General features: G+C 44.1%; 1 protein-coding gene across 1 annotated transcript; it reads right to left on the reverse strand.

The window, feature by feature from the left end:
• Window positions 1-5,815: 5,815 nt before the first annotated feature.
• On the reverse strand, window positions 5,816-16,609 carry CRLS1 (cardiolipin synthase 1). The gene is made up of 7 exons (XM_056856036.1): window positions 16,208-16,609; window positions 12,471-12,608; window positions 11,321-11,450; window positions 9,836-9,921; window positions 9,250-9,318; window positions 7,953-8,044; window positions 5,816-5,903 (listed from the first exon to the last, which is right to left on the reverse strand). The coding sequence occupies exons 1-7, from the start codon at window positions 16,607-16,609 to the stop codon at window positions 5,816-5,818; spliced, it is 1,005 nt and encodes a 334-aa protein (XP_056712014.1).
• Between the last annotated feature and the right edge of the window lie 558 nt (window positions 16,610-17,167).

Genomic DNA, 17,167 nt, shown 5'->3' on the forward strand with positions numbered 1-17,167 from the left:
CTGGGGAGGGTCAGGAAGCACAAGCTGAACATCAGAAAGTGTGCCGTAGTGAGGAACAAGTCAGAGCCAAAGAAATTGTGGTTCTAGAGGGGCAGGTGAGGTTACACAACACACCTGAACAGCCTGACCCATGGGTTGAAGTTACGGGCTGCCATAAGGAATCCCCATAGGAGACGATGGATACCATTTTCCTCCCCTCTCTGAACCTCCAATCTTCGCCTGGCATTTCTGTATGCTTGGCCAACTGCTGCTTCTTAGAAGAAGCCCCATGTGCGCATCAGCGCTCTTCCTCCTCTGGGCTGTCCTCCAGGTTCCTTCCTTGGGCTCTGTGCACCAACGCCTGCGTGTGTGGTCCTAGTGAGAAGCAGGACAGTTGGATCTACTTGTATAAACCTCACTCAGGCCTTCTTTGTCAGGTAATGCATGGTTGTGTCGTCTACCAGTTAGGGCTTCCTACCTCTGAACTCTTTGGTTGCTAATGAATGGGCCTTTTGCACTTGGAAGCACAAGCTTTAAATATCTGTTCATTACTCTGTCACCCCAAACCATTCCCATTTTTCATAAAACTGCTAGAAAATGGACGAAGAGTCGTCCATTTTCTTATCAGATTATGATAGCCATTCCAATAAGATTTTATATGCCATTGCCTACAGCCAAGGAGCGCTTAAGGATTTTTATCATGTTTTGTTCTTTGAACAACCCAGTCCATCCCCGGCACACAAAAACACATATTATGAACTGCTTTTTGCAAGGCCTGTCGGTTTGGAGAGAGGTTTGCGATATGGCCTGGTGTGGGTGGAGCTTGTTGAGGAAGCACAACCTGGGCGGCACACCTCATGCCCATTTTCAAATCAACTTTCTGCTTGAGCAGTTAAGAATGACGGGCACTTCTTTGAGATCCGGATATCTGTTGTGATTTGGTTGCAACTGCCGTCATCTTTGCCCATTCCTAAATCTGCGTCATCGTCAGGGTTGCTGAGAAATGAAAGAAGGAATGGTTGGCTAAGCGGAGCGGCCTCCCATATGACAAAATTAACTGCTAAAGTTTCAGCAGCACTGATGTTTAGAAACAAATTATTCTGACAATGGGAAAGTAATAGTTCAAATAAAGAAATGATATATATTTGTAGGGCATATCAAACTGGATCTTATGTATAATATCGCGGTAGAGATTGAACTTTTTTTCTTTTCCTCTTTTTGTGTTTATGAAATAATAAATAAATAAATGCCTGATTTTTGGTCATGTTACATTTATTGGTGTCTTGAATGACAACTTGCTTCCTGAACCAACTAAATATAAATACAACCGTTTGCAGGGAAATTGAATTTTTAATGTTGGGGTGGGGAATGTTAAAACTAAAGCTACTTAATAATAACACTGTTCAGCGTGTTACCATAAGGCAGGAATCTGCTTTGTCTGCTAAAACGGCACAGCACATTACGGCTGCCGGTCCCCCTGGCCACTGGTGGGGAATGGGGGTAGGGTTGCCAGATCCAGGTTGGAAATCTCCTGAAGTTTTGGGGACAGAGCCTGGGAGGGGGGGAAAGGGACCTCTGTGGGGTACAATCCCAGAGTCCACCCTCCAACACGTCCTTCTCCAGGGGAACTGGTGATGGTGCAGTGGTTAAGAGCAGTGGTTTGGAGTGGCACTCTAATCTGGAGAACCGGGTTTGATTCCCCACTGCTCCACATGAGCGGCAGACACTAATCTGGTGAACCGGGTTGGTTTCCCCACTCCTACACGTGAAGCCAGCTGGAGTGACCCTGGGCTAGTCACAGTTCTATTAAGAGCTCTCTCAGCCCCACCTACCTCACAGGGTGTCTGTTGTGGGGAGGGGAAGGCGACTGTAAGCTGGTTTGATTCTTCCTTAAGTGGTAGAGAAAGTTGGCATATAAAAACCAAATCTTCTTCTCTTGTCATGTACTGAGGTTTACTGCCTCTGGATATGGAGGTTCCCTTTAGTCACCATAGCCAATAGCCACCTATCTGTCTAGTCTTCTAAGTCTCTTCCTGGGTTGTATTTTATTTTCAGTAAATTAGCTTTGAGCAGAGACACAGTTCTTTTTTAATATGTCAAAGAACTGGATTGGTTTCTGGCATTTCAAAACCAGGGACAAAACCCCCACACAAACTTATCGGATAAAATTGATGTTGAAAGAGGTGCACACATCTGGATTGTTTTTATTTATAACCTACTTTTCTCCCCAAAGCAGAGTATAGCATTGCTCTCCTTACAGCCATCAATCTGTGAGACAGGTTAGGCTGAGAGATTCTGGCGCAAGGCCACCCAGCAAGCATCCACAGCTGAGCAGGGATTTGAACTTGGGTCTTCCAGATCCTAGTCCAACGCTAACCATGTTGGCTGTTGTTTGCTATACCCTATGTTATTGTTCCAGTAAACTGCTGCTAAGATTATGGTGGCGTAAGTAAGACCGGAAACAATTTTATTAAATTATTTTCCAGATAAACCAAAGGATAGTAGAGTTATGTTTCTCCATACACTAACAGTTGCTAGAACAAATCTTGCAAGATATTGGAAAAGCAATAAATTCCCTGAAATAAATAATTGGCTTGATAAGGTTAAAGAAACCTATGCTTTAATTAAGTCGACGTATTATAATAACGACAAAAATCAGGAAGAACTAGATGCTCGCTGGAATTTAACAATTTCATGGATGGAAAAAACACTCCAATGTGTAAATCGCAGAGGTAGTGATGTAATAATCATGCGGATTTTAGATTAAAAGATTTTGTCGTTATTAAGAGATCAACTGCGAAGAGCCTTGTTTAATTAAAGTGGTTGGATACAAACTAGCAGTACAATTGAGACGCAGGAGTCCAGACACTGGTAAAGATTTATTTCTTTGAAAGTGCGGTGGTGCTGACAACGGACAATCCTGCATATCCAAGATGGCATTCATCATTCACTTCTAACCTTTCACGTTTCTTTGTTGGCACAGAAGAACATACCTGAGCGGCTCCTACAGAACGCAATGTTCTATTTCACCTTGATAATCTGGAAAAATCCTATTTTCAAAGACTAAAATCCCCTCCTCTATCCAGTTCACATCACAAGACACTATTAGATTGCAGCATCCAGAGGTTGCATATGAAGTATCAAAGGGTTTTTTCAGTATACATTCTCTATTCAAGTTTAAATATAAAAATCATACTATAAAATTCTTTTATATACATACAGAGGAGAATCCCAATCACTTCACCCAGCCTTCATTTCCATAGAAAGCTCCTATCTGGTGAGTTTGCAGCCTGGCCCAACATGCACAAATCCATTTTTACATTATTTAGTCCCGTAACAGTGCAATACTTTGCTTACTCCATGCAAAACATGCCACATGGCTACACATCCTATGTTATGAAATCTAGCATTCTTCATTTTTGTGTCTGTTTTACAAAGTTTTAACTTTTTTTTTTTTAATGGAGCAGTACAACTCTGCTTTCTGTACTGGCACACTGGGGTGAGTTCAGCCCAAAGGAGCTCTTCCCTGTTTGGTTTGCCTGCCTGAGGAGTTACAGACCACCCTGAAACTGTTTATGTCTTTCTTAGCCTCCTGTGAGAGAATCCTCAATTTAAACACAACCCAGAGCCCAAGCCATTCGCTATTTAATCTGACCAATCCCTTTAAGCCTTTCCTCCCACCAAACTTCTCAACATGCTATGTGAACAACATGGGGGCAGGGAGAGAATGCTTTCCTTGCTTTTGATATTCACTTTGCATTTCTCAGTTGAGGAATGGGGACCGTGCCTCAGTGACAGAGCATCCAGGTTGGACGCAGAAGGTCCCAAATTCAATCCCCGGCATTTCCAATTAAAAGGATTAGGTGGTATGTGATGTAAAAGACCGTCACAAGAACCTGGAGAGTTGCCATCAGTCAGAGCAGACAATACTGACCTTGATAGACAAATAGCCTGACTTGGTATAAGGCAGCTTCCTGCATTCTATATTTGTACCACAGAGGAATAAAAGGATCAGTGGCTTTGACTATATAGTATCTCCAAGAAATTCACTACTCCAACAATCAATTTTAGAACGAAGCCTTGACGGCTTTTCATGCTGTCTTTGTCCATAGGCAACATGCTCCTAATGTATTCACAAATAGCCACATTTATGCAGCATTTCAGGCACGTTATTTTGTTGCAGCCCTTACAACAAGCCTGAAGGGTAGGTTAGTATTATTCCCTCTTGTAGGTGGGAAGGGTTGAAGCTAAGAAAGAGAATTGCCTGAGTTTTTAAAATGATCTTAAAATGTGACATACCTCAGTCTCTTGGCCACCATCTTAAATATAGTGAGATGAGGATCCTGATGTAACAATTATGCCTAATTTTTTTAAAGTTCATAAACAGCTTTCTCCCAGAGGCTCCAAGTTGCCTTTTGAAATCATCGATTTTGATCCCCAGCCTTCTCACCAGCCTCTTAGTGCAACACTGATTCTGTGCTGGCGTAGCACTATGCTTTAGGATGTTTAGGTATAGCTAAACCTTCCCTTTCCTAAGCTTCGGGTGCTTGAAGCGAATGTTCACGGTTTCATTTTACACTGTGAAAGAGGGCTTCATAAGAGCACAGGGCCCATCAGTCACATCCATTAGGAAGACAAGCAAAAGGACAAAATGCTTTTCCTGCCTAACATGTTACATTAATGCAATGTTCCAAACCAATAGTCCTGCTGGCTAAATCTGCCCTGAAGATATATTTGCTTGGGTTTTATGCAGCATCGGTAGAAGAATTGGTTTTTATATGCCAACTTTCTCTACCACTTAAGGGAGACTCAAACCGGCTTACAATCACCTTCCCTTCCCAACAGACACCCTGTGAGGTAGGGGGGCTGAGAGTGAGTGACTTGCCCAAGGTTACCCAGCTGGCTTCATGTGGAGGAGTGGGGAAACCAACCCGGTTCACTAGATTAGCCTCCGTCGCTCATGTGTAGGATTTGGGAATCAAACCTGGTTCTCCATATTAGAGTCCACCACTCCAAACCACCACTCTTAACCACTACACCATGCTGGCTCTCATAGAAGTAGCTGAAGGGTCTTTTCTGCTTTCTCCTTCCCACAGCAGCCAAAAAAGTCAATGCTGTGAGTTGAGGAGCCTGTGTGGACAAAAAAGCCACGCCGACACAGGTGGCTTCAGTGAGGAGGGGGAATTGCTCCTCATCGGAGTGGAGCAGGTTCCTAAGGTTCTTTTCTGCTAATCAGAGAGCCTTCTGGAGAAGTGAGCTGTGGCTCGTGAATGCTCCTACCGTGCCATAAATTTGGTTAGTCTTTAAGGTGCTACTGGAATCTTGCTCTTTTCTACCACAGAGAACCTTCTGTTCACGTACATGGAAGGTGCCTCAGTTAGTAGACGGGAACACTATATCTACCCCATTCCAATTCACTTCGGCTGTGCTTGTGCCAAGAGTTTCACGGCAAACCAGTTTCCATTCAGACGTACCGAACGGAGCAGAGCGGCTGCCTCGCATCCTCCAAGACCAACTGCAAGCTTCTGAAAGACCGGTCGGCAAAACACATGGCATCGGGCACTAACCTCCGCATGTGTGTTAAGTACATTAATGTACAAAATTATATTTTATTTGTAACAAATTGGAAAAAATTACACTGAAAATTCTGCATATTTACATGATCAAAACTTCATATTAACTTCATGTTAGCTCCGTTGTGAAGACATAGTTTAACTGAGACAAAATTGTTACCCCACCCCCAAAAAAAAGTTCTTTATCCACAGTCCGGACATATTGCAGGCAACACAGTTCCAAAGTAAGCCCAAAGGGTCAGGAGCAGCTGTGCTGCAAGACTTCATTTGTTGTTTAGCACCCGAACTGTCTTTCGGCCATAATGATAGTAGCTGTACGCAGACGTGGCCGTCGTGAAAGCCGTGACGCACCTTCGGGGAGGAAAGACAAATCACATTCAGTTTCTGAGGAAACGATGGGGGAAAGGCCAAGCCTAAATCACCGCTGATCCCTAGCAGTACGGGGTTTCCAAGGCAGGGCTTAAAATGTGTCTCTGCTGCGGCAGCTAATGCTGATTAAGAAGACTGAGCTGTCTGGCTGCTCAAGCCAAACCTAAGCGAAGACAAATTATGAACCCATGAAATGGATCTATATTAGGTTGGTGTATGCAATGCCAAACCGTAGTGTGGCTACATGATGAGAATACTTAGATGTCTGCTGCTCTGTTCCAACCCCTTAATTTTTTTATTTTATTTCTTTTTCAAATTTATAACCCGTTCTCATCCCCAGCAAGCCAGGCTTAGGGAAGATAACAATAATTAAAACATAAATATATCCAATATATAAATCAAGTACATCCTTAAAACCATAATCATTAAAACCATTAAAACCCTAATCAGATGGCCATAACTATATCTAGGTGCCACAGCAAATAAATGTCAGCAGATCAGCCCCACAGATTTCAAGAGTGGGGGGCAGGATGGGGAGGCCAGTAAAGATGGAGCTTCCTGCGGCTGTCCTCAATTATAGGCCTGGCGGAATAGCTCCATTTTACAGGCCCTGCAGAACTCCTTATGGTCTCTTTCAGATTCTTTCCTGTATCATAGGTTGTCAAACTACGGTTTACACTGACCTTCCCTAACCCGGACTGAAAACGCCTTAAAAACTATGATTTGTAATTCTGGTTTTGAAAAGCAACTAGAAAATATGTCTTTCTGGGAAAGAAGTGTGGGGACAAAAACGGGAGTGTTGTAAGGGAGGGCAAGAGAACATGTAACCCCAAAGCTTGGTCATATAACACCACAGTGTGGTGTGGTCTGGTGTTACCCATCGAGTCTGGCGGTACACTGCTCTGGCAGCAGCTCTATCTTTCCCAACCTGCCTTCTAGGAGGCTTGTTCAACTAGAAAGGTCAGGGACAGGAACGGGGATTTTCTCCACCCACCCAAAGCATATGCTCTGTGGCCTTGCTAGCAATTATAAGTAGTATTCAGAAGAAGAGTTGGGTTTTATATGCCGACTTTCTCTACCACTTAAGGCAGAATTAAACTGGCTTACAATCACTTTCCCCTTCCCACAACAGACACCCTGTGAGGTAGGTGGGGCTGAGAGAGCTCTGATAGACTAGCCCAAGGTCACCCAGCTGGCTTCATGTGTAGGAGCGGGGAAACAAATCCAGTTCACCAGATTAGCATCCAGATTAGCCTCTGCCACTCATGTGGAGGAGTGGGGAATCAAACCTGGTTCTCCAGATTAGAGTCCACCGCTCCAAACCACTGCTTTTAACAACTACGCCACGCTGGCTCTCACAGAGTACTTTAGACCAGAGCTGTCACTCATTTGTTACGAGGGCTGGATATGACATAAATGTCACTTGGTTGGGCTGGGTCGGGCCATGCCTTACCAGCCCAGATCGGGACTGGGGGGGCGGCAGCCTTGGCTACCTCACTGGCTGGATAAGAGTTCTCAAGGGGCCGGATCTGGCCCATGGGCTGTATGTTTCACACCCCTGCTTTAGATTGTGGTAGTACTTACAGCAATAAGCCTGTAAAAAAGGTCTGTTTTATTACTTCCATATTACAGACCGGGGCAGGAGATAATGGCTTGCCTACTGCCTTCTGGTGAATTCAGTGAACAGGCAATTGGAACCAAGGACTTTTTTTGTGTGTGCAAAGCTCAGCTATTAAACCATACCAGTTTCACTATTACACTCATTGTACATGGATATAATGCCATTCGTACTAAGGTTATTTTGCATTCAACTCAATGGAACTTATTTCCAGGTAAATATGCATCAGACTGAGTTTCACACTATTATAGTTCAACTTTAAGTTTTGGTTTAATCTGGTCATAGAGTGAGGAGCTGTAAACTTCTGGGTAACCTGATTTCAGCAGCAATACAAATCTGTATCTATGCATTAACCAGGTTCCCACCTCTCTCACAAATTAACAGTATAATAAAAAACATTAATGTTTACATACCATAACGTTTGAAGATATACACTGTCCACATAATTGAAAACCGGAGCTGCTAAAGAAGCTGCCACTAAGATTAGCTGTACTACTGTGTTCATCTGATAAAAAATTAAATGACAAACCTCAGTCACTTGATATTAACCAGCCTGTCAACATTAAGCATTTTTACATCCCACAATGTCAATGTCATCCTTGTGCTTAATCCTTTGTCCGCTAAAATCAACAGTAACTTCAAGCACTTCACTTTTATCTGTCTAGACTATTTCAACTCTCAAATCTGTAGATTCTATCTCAGCTTCTCTCTCTCTCGGTAGGACCAAGATTCTGCTTGTTCTACTAGTTGAACGAGCAGAATCTAGTTCCTTCCAAGAAACCTTGGCTTAAATGAATCTACCGCTTTACATTAGGAGTAACAAGTAAAAAATCTCAATGCAACTACCACCCACATGCAAGAAATGGAAGGAAGATGACCCATCCTGTGAGACCAGATCCAGACACGCTGCACATCTAACAGTTAGAGCGGTTCCTCAGTGGAACAGGCTTCCTCGGGAGGTGGTAAGCTCTCCTTCCCTGGAGATTTTTAAGAAGAGGTTAGACGCCCATCTGTCAGCAATGCTGATTCTATGACCTTAAGCAGATGATGAGAGGGAGGACATCTTGGACATCTTCTGGGCATGGAGTAGTGGTCACTGGGGGTGTGGAGCGGGAGGTAGTTGTGAATTTCCTGCATTGTGCAGAGGGTTGGACTAGATGACGCTGGTGATCCCTTTATGATTCTATGATCCTCCAGCAGGAAACGGGTTGGATAGGTCCCTTTGACCACCCAAAAAGGCTATGCTGGGGAACCACAGGAACCACATCTCCTTGGGACAGGGACTGCCAGTACAGAGGGGAATTGGGAGACATCGAGTAAAAAAGGTAGCTCGAGCCAACCCAATTACTAGCTGGTGAGACGGGAAACAGGATGGAAGCAAAGGACCTTGTAATGTTCTCCCCAGGGTTTATTGATAGCAAACATTCAGGTAAAAGGACTTTGGCACCAAAGGATATGGGATGACAGCACCAGAGTCCCTTGCGCTCTAGCTCTCACAAGTTTGTTACAATCCCCATTCACAGATGCTCTAAATTCTTCCTGTGACAAATTGGAGGTAGGGGGCAAGAAAAGACACCATGACATAGGAGCAAGTTCACTTGTCTCGAACTTGCCATCTGTTTAGCCGTCACATCAGAATTTCCCAGCGCTGGGGTGGAATGACATGGATTGGATGCTGAACAAAAACCAAGATGCACCAATTATTCTTACCTTGCTAATAAACGTCGGCTTTAACTGAGCAGTGGCATAACATGGATTGAAATATCTACTAAGTGTTCTCTGTGAAAAGGAAAAAAAATCTTTACTAAGCATCGCAACAAGAAAACTTACTGATGCATTTAGGGAGGTAACACTAATTTTCCGTATTTACCATTATGATACACAACACTGTTAGAGCAAGTTCAAATGCAAGTTCAACCACAAGATAATAACAGCACTAAAGGGGGGAGGGTTGAAGAGAAAAGAGACAGTTTAAAAGCAGGCATTTTTACCATTGTACAACTGCTGGCATATCTTTTCAAAACTGGGATTTCGTTTTTCTAGCTCCTCTGAACTACTTAGTACAGAGTGCTTTATGAGAATTACAAGCAGGAAAACCACTTGCAGAATGTATCCTACTATTTCCATAATTAGAGACACCTCTGGCTTCCAGTCTCCCACAGCGGAGGTTTGGGGTTGCATTTGAACAAAGATTTGCCCATTATTTTGCCCCTCTCTGCTGCCCCCCCCCCATTCTGTTATTATACATAACGTTACAATTGGGTTTTTAAGACTAAAATAAACAGCTATTACTTACTGGGGGAGGAAGCGTTCTGTACCGCACATAAAAAACAGCAGCAATTAATGCAATGTCTCTTAAAACAATCATAGAAGTAAGAGGAACTGGGGAAAAAACAGAATTTATTTAAATATATCTTAATGTACATGCAGAAAGGCAACTAAAATCTATTATATACCTGAAGGCACAGCATCCAGATTCATTAACGCACAAAGACAACACACACAAACTACTTGGTCTTTTCCATTCAATCTAAATTAGTGGTGTTGCATGTGCTGTCAACAGGCTGACTAACACTTATTATAACACCATGTATACGGGTCAGGAACAGAGGACAAAAATCTATTGCTTAATATCACCTAGGGAGAACTAGAGCGACTCGCCTTTTTAATATGCTCTCAGATAAAGACAGATAAAGCTTACATTTAAATTGGCCAAATTTGGATGGTGAATTATGAAGACTAGGCGAGCATGGGTCGAACCTAACGAATGAGTGTTTTTATATTTATATGTGGATTCTAACTGTGTTTTAGTTAAGCTTAAGTTTTTAATAGTTCTCCTATGAATGTATGATTATGTATTTATTGATGTATATAGCTATTATTTTTATCATGTAAAAGTTTTTTATTGTTGGTCTGGGACCGTATTAAACACACTATTCACTGTACTATTGCTTAATATTCGGTGGATGCTACAGAAGCACAACTTTAAAAGTGCTTCCCAGAATCAGACTATGCAAGAGAAAGTGTATCAAAAGACCCACAAACATAAAAGGGCAAACGGACCACTAACTGGAGAGTTCAAGCTGATTTACCAGCCACATTGGCAGACACAAGTCAACTCTGTGACTGGTTCTCTGGAAATATTTTATGTGTACATACATACCAATCACTTCCTTATTAACATGTGCACACATCTTCAGATCAATTCTGATGTCTACATGCTGTTTAGCAAGCAATTCCGCCAGCAATCAGGCTGAAGTGAACCTTGTAATGAGTCCTGATGAAGGCCAATTATCACTTACTATTTCTAGGTCTTTCACAACTATTCAAAGGTCCAGTTAAATCATCTTAGATAAGAAAACGAATGCACTAAAACGCAGTAATGAATTCAATTAAAAGAATGCATAAATCACATTTTCTTTTCAATGTGAATTTTGCTAGGCTATCTAGTCCATTTTCATTCTGCCCTCCCTCCAAGGAGCTCACCGTGGCATCCTTTGGTTATCCCTTCCCGACGGTATCCTCATAACAACCCTATGAGGTAGGTTAGGCAGAGAGAACATGACTGGCTGAGATCATACAGAGAGCTCCCAGGGCAGAGCAGGGCCCTGAACGTAGGCCTCTCAGAACGAGACTCAACAGTCCAATCACTACACCACACCAGGCTTGCTTGGAGAGCCTAAGCCCTGAGGTCGAGTCACCCAAAAACTAGAAACAGGAAAGTTCCTCCGCTTTCCATCATCAATAAAGACAGTCATTTGAAGGATGGCTATTTTCTTACCTGGAATAAGTTCTGCATAAGTCAGGCTAATGTACAGGACGCTGATAAGTACTTTATCAGCCAGAGGGTCCAAGGCGCTCCCCAATGCAGATTTCTGGTTGATCCAGTTCCGTGCAATAAAGCCATCCAACTGAAAACATACACAGAAAAAGGACTGCTACTGCCAACTTTAAAAGTTTGGTCAAGATCCAAAGAGTTGTTTTTGGCATTCCCAATGGCTTGACTATGCCCCATGGAATGGGGTCAGCAGACCCCACGTTATTTCACAAACTGTTCTGGAGAAGTCTGCTCAATTTCAACAGAGGCCTGGAACAAGCCAAAAAACAACAACAACCTTCTTGGGCACAAGGAATGAGTTGCACCATTCCTTGGATCCTGGCTGTTGGCAGAAAACTAACTGTTCCAATTTATTACACAACATGGCACTCTGCACACTTTTCTCCTAACAGCTCAATTTACATAGTAATAAATACATAGTAATACAGGTACACTGGAAATCCAGCCAGACATCAGTAAATTGTAGCTGTGTAAATGCATATGCATATGAACAGCGCCGCATGGCGCAGAGTGGTAAGCTGCAGTACTGCAGTCCAAGCTCTGCTCACGACCTGAGTTCGATCCCGACGGAAGTCGGTTTCAGGTAGCCGGCTCAAGGTTGACTCAGCCTTCCATCCTTCCGAGGTCGGTAAAATGAGTACCCAGCTTGCTGGGGGTAAAGGGAAGATGACTGCGGAAGGCACTGGCAAACCACCCCGTAAACAAAGTCTGTCTAGGAAACGTAGGGATGTGACGTCACCCCATGGGTCAGGAATGACCTGGTACTTGCACAGGGGACCTTTACCTTTTTAAATGCATATGCAACAGGGCTTTTCATACACTAATGACAAGTGGCATTAAGACCTCACAGGCATGCTGATCGTAGGGACTCCCTGTTTAAAGGCAAACTTTAAAAGTGCATTCCCATGGTTCTCTCAGAAAGGGACAAAAATTTAAGGCTGTCAAAACAAGTGTTAAAGCCACAGCATTCTTTACGAAACTGTAAACAAAAATGAGAAAATATTTTCTTCTATAATATGATTCAAGAGACAGCTCTACAATAAACATTGCGTGAAAAGTGAAATGCATTTCAGAACTATATCGTAAGACTTACCAAATCGGTGACGCCGGCTAGAGCAAATACACCCAATGCAATATTGAAATCTTCTTCAACGATCAAGTAGCCCAAAACTGGTGCCAGACCAATCCTTGCCATTGAAAGGAAATTAGGGACCGTCCAGGGGTTTTCATACTGGGGAAATAAAAACAGCAGGCACTTCATGTAAGTCTGTTAGTACAATCTTATGCTGAGATACTTCAGTCTAAGCTCACTGGTTAGTTGGTTTATGCTGGAGTGCCACATTAGATGGCTATCTGTCAGCAATGCTGATTCTATGACCTTAAGCAGATGATGAGAGGAAGGGCATCTTGGCCATCTTCTGGGCATGGAGTAGGAGTCACTGGAGGTGTGGGGGGGAGGTCGTTTGGAATTTCCTGCATTGCGCAGGGGGTTGGACTAGATTACCCTGGTGGTCCCTTCCAACTCTATGATTCTAAGCCAAACACAGAAACCTGAACTCAGCCTGACTTAATATGATAGAACTTGAGCCTTGATTTCAAGGTGGGTTGGGGGCAGGGAAAGAGTTGCCCCTGAACTGCAGCAATTAATCCCCCCACACGCACACAAATCACAATCCCTTTTGAACCACACACCAAGGTTAGGGAAAAAACCTTCCAAACAGCTGGGAAGCATTGAAACCTACCATCTAACAGTTTTAAAACTTGATTTAAATGCCACGTACTAACCGTATACAACTGATAGGGTTTAAAAACTGATATTATGGTTTCAATGTATAAAGGCTATTCCTGCCATTATTATAATGTTTAAAGTGGAATTTCTGTCCTATTGACATGGCTCAATACCTCAGGTAACCTAGATAATTTACCAAGGACTTTCCTCCCATTTTTTAATGTATGAAATTTAATGCACATTGCCAACATAACTGCTCAACAGTAGATGTAAGCCCTTCATTAGACTAAAATACACTGATTTCTACACATATGATTTACTCCAGTTCATTTTCTTGTCCTGTCATGTAACTGAATATGCTAAAAGAGTTGAGATTGAGTTATATCGCCTCATGGGAGAAAACTACCAGAATTAAATGAATATCTAAGTGTTTACTGAGAAGTAAGCCACACTGAACTCAGTGTAACCATGCACAGCACCTGAATAAACCAGAATTTCTTACAAACCTTATCCACTATTGATCCAGCTTTGTAATAATTTCATGGTTCCAAAAAGAAAAAGTTCCCAGTTACTTTAATAGTCCAAGAACTCAAGACCGAACAACATGGTGTGATATAGGGTACTGAGAAATATCGGTTCAAATCCCTACTCTACCATAGAAGCCTGCTGGGTGACTTTGGGCCAGTCACCTTCTCAGACTAACCTACCTCACATGGTTATTGGGAGGATAGTAAGGAGGAAAAAATGAGAAAGGGCAGGATAAAATGTACTAAGTAAAGATTTCAATTTCTACTGATACTGGAGCATTTCATAAAAAATGTGTGAAGTAGCAGTGGGGCCAAAAAGCAGCTTACATCACCATTCTCTCCCCTTCCATCCTACCTTTACAACAACCACACTGTGAGGCAAGTTAGGCTACAGAGAGGCTATTCACTGATCTTCTATGGCAAAGTAAGGATGCAAAGTTGGATCTCCCAGAGTTTCTAGCCCTATACCAGGCTGGCTTTTCAGTAAGGCCATTTATGCATGGGAGGTTTTGCCCTGGATTTGCCACTCTTTAGATGCACATTTTTCACATCCAAATTCTCAAAACTCAACAGTAAGCCCCCATGCAGAGTTTTGAGAATTTGGATGGGGGGAAATGTGCATCTAGAGAGCGGCAAATCCAAGGCAGAGCCTCCCATGCATAAACGGCCTATGTCGGGAAAAGAGCCCCACAGTATTATGCTCCTTGATCAACTAACTTTCTAAGAGCACTTAGAATAATAGAATCATAGATTTGGAAGGGACCACCAGGGTCATCTAGTCCAACCCCCTGCACAATGCAGGAAATGCACAACTACCTCCCACACACGCACCCAGTGACACCCCCCCACACTCCATGCCCAGAAGATGCCCTCCCTCTCATGAACTGCCTAAGGTCCCACTTTTTTATTGTATACTTTTTTATTTATTCATTAATAAGTAGATATACAGAGGGGGAAAATAGGGAAAGGGAAGATATTATTTACATATCATTTTGTTGGTATCTAACAATCTCTACCCCTCTTTATAATACCGTCTTCCATATTTACTCGCACGCAAGTTGTGACCTTAGCCATCTAACTGTCACCGCTTTTGACAATGTGAGAAAAGTGGGACCTTAACAGTCAAATCATGATGGAGATGGCGAAACTTACTGCTTATATTAATCAGACCGATAATGTACAATTTTTGGGGGAGTGGGAGGTGTGGAGAACTTATTGTGAAAAATATTTTTCAATGGGTCATTTTAAAGGATACTCTTTGATTTAATCCCTCACATTTATTTGGTACAGTGAAAATATTAGGATGATTACAGGTATATTAATTAGATTAAGTAAGATACTTATAAAGTAACTGAGCAGGGGAGTTATACTGTTAGCAAAAGTATATACAATTTAATTATGGACAGAAGAGAGTGAAGGGGAAGTCAATTATGTTTTATTATTTCTTAGATTAGAAATTTTTATAGATTCAACTTTATATTGTTAAGTATTAATGGAAAATGATTTATGATGTATAAAATGAGAAAACAATAAAAACTTTATTTAAAAAACAGTCAAATCAAATTACTATTGTTGAAGGCTTTCACGGTCCGAGTTCATTGGTTCTTGTAGGTTATCCAGGCTGTGTGACCGTGGTCTTGGTATTTTCTTTCCTGACATTTCGCCAGCAGCTGTGGCAGGCATCTTCAGAGGAGTAATACTGAAGGACAGTGTCTCTCAGTGTCAAGTGTGTAGGAAGAGTAATATATAGTCAGAAAGGGGGGGGTTGAGCTGAATCATTGTCCTGCAAAAAGTATCAAAGGTAATGTGCTAATCATTGTCCTGTAAGTATCAAGATAATGTGCTAATGAGGGTGTGGTATGTTAATATGGAACCATTGTATCCTGAAGTGATCTGTTAATTGGTTCTTGTAGGTTATCCGGGCTGTGTAACCGTGGTCTTGGAATTTTCTTTCCTGACGTTTCGCCAGCAGCTGTGGCAGGCATCTTCAGAGGAGTCACACTGAAGGACAGTATCTCTCAGTGTCAAGTGTGTAGGAAGAGTAATATATAGTCAGAAAGGGGTTGGGTTGAGCTGAATCATTGTCCTGCAAAAAGTATCAAAGGTAATGTGCTAATCATTGTCCTGTAAGTATCAAGATAATGTGCTAATGAGGGTGTGGGATGTTAAAATGGAACTCTTCCTACACCCTTGACACTGAGAGACACCGTCCTTCAGTGTGACTCCTCTGAAGATGCCTGCCACAGCTGCTGGCGAAACGTCAGGAAAGAAAATACCAAGACCACGGTCACACAGCCCGGATAACCTACAAGAACCAACAAATTACTATTATGTTAAAGGTCCCACTTTTCCCACACTGTCAAAAGCGGCGAAAGTTAGACGGCTAAGGTCACAACTTGCGTGCGAGTAAACAGATAACTCACGCCTTCCCCATGTTAACAAAAAAAAACAAAAAACGAAACCCTGCTGCTAGAAAGCTAGCCTGTCAAGGGGCATACCATCGTCACATGACACCCCCCACACACACAACTTCCGGTACCGCCACAGGCTGACAGGTGAGCAACGGCCCCTTACCAGTTCGGCGTATCCGCGTGGCTCCGCTCTCCCAGCGCCCCGCTCCCAGGGCTCCCCCGGCGGCCGAGAGGCCCCCTCATCGCTGCTGCGGGACCGCCTCGGCTGCCCCGCTCCGCGAGAGGCGGCGCACGAAGGGAAGCCGCCGGCTGAGGCCGGAGGGGCGGCGAACAGCTCCGAGCTGCGCACGCGCGCTAACCGCCGGTTGAGCCCGCATGCCGAGGAGGAGGGGGAGGAGGGACAAGAAGGCGCCGCGAGGCCGCCCAGCGAGGAGGCCGCGAGCGACGCGCGGCGCGCGCCGGCCGCTCCGGCTACGGTGGCCGCGGCGGGCCGCCCCTGGCTGGCGCTCCTCAGGACCCTCCACCTGCGAGCGGCGCCTCGGCACAGCCAAGCCGCGGCCAGCATGACTCGGGGAGGCGGGCGGCCGCCTCGCCCGCGGCGACAGGGCTCGGGGAAGGGGCGGAGGCCGCAAGCCCCTCCTCTTCCTCGCCTGCGTCCCCAGCGCCGGTGGCCGCTACCTCGCCTTCCGCCATTCGACTCAAGCGCCCCGCCGACTACCTCGGCGGGACACGGCGCGGAGCCTGCGTGGCCTTTACGACGTCGCCGCCCTGCTTTACGGCGGCACGCCTCCCAGCTTCCCCCCCACCCCTCTTAATTCATGGAGCAGATGACACCCCCCCCCCTCCAGGCACTGTCCAGCAGAGCCTTGTCGGGGAGGGGGAAGTAAAACTACTTTTTTTCTGAATGGAAGGGCTGTTTGGCTGAAAAGGCAACTGGGTATCGGGAGGCACTGTCACAAGGCCCATGGAAGCGCTCTCCTGGGTCACCTTGCCCGCCAAGAGGTAGACAGGTGTTGCAAACAAGGATGGGAACAAGGAGAGGGTGCATTTTATTGTCGAAGGCTTTTACGGTCAGAGTTCATTGGTTCTTGTAGGTTATCCGGGCTGTGTGATCCTGGTCTTG

This window comes from Euleptes europaea, chromosome 10 (assembly GCF_029931775.1).
Source record: "Euleptes europaea isolate rEulEur1 chromosome 10, rEulEur1.hap1, whole genome shotgun sequence".
Classification (NCBI taxonomy): domain Eukaryota; kingdom Metazoa; phylum Chordata; class Lepidosauria; order Squamata; family Sphaerodactylidae; genus Euleptes; species Euleptes europaea.

What these genes read in the sequence shown, in the direction of transcription:
- CRLS1 (XM_056856036.1), bottom strand. Translation starts at nt 16,609, where the DNA reads ATGCTGGCCGCGGCTTGGCTGTGCCGAGGCGCCGCTCGCAGGTGGAGG. An exon ending in CACGCGGATACGCCGAACTG is followed by an intron (nt 12,609 to 16,207) that starts GTAAGGGGCCGT and finishes TTATTTCCCCAG; the next exon opens with TATGAAAACCCCTGGACGGT. An exon ending in GTATATCTTCAAACGTTATG is followed by an intron (nt 5,904 to 7,952) that starts GTATGTAAACAT and finishes TCCTCCCCGAAG; the next exon opens with GTGCGTCACGGCTTTCACGA.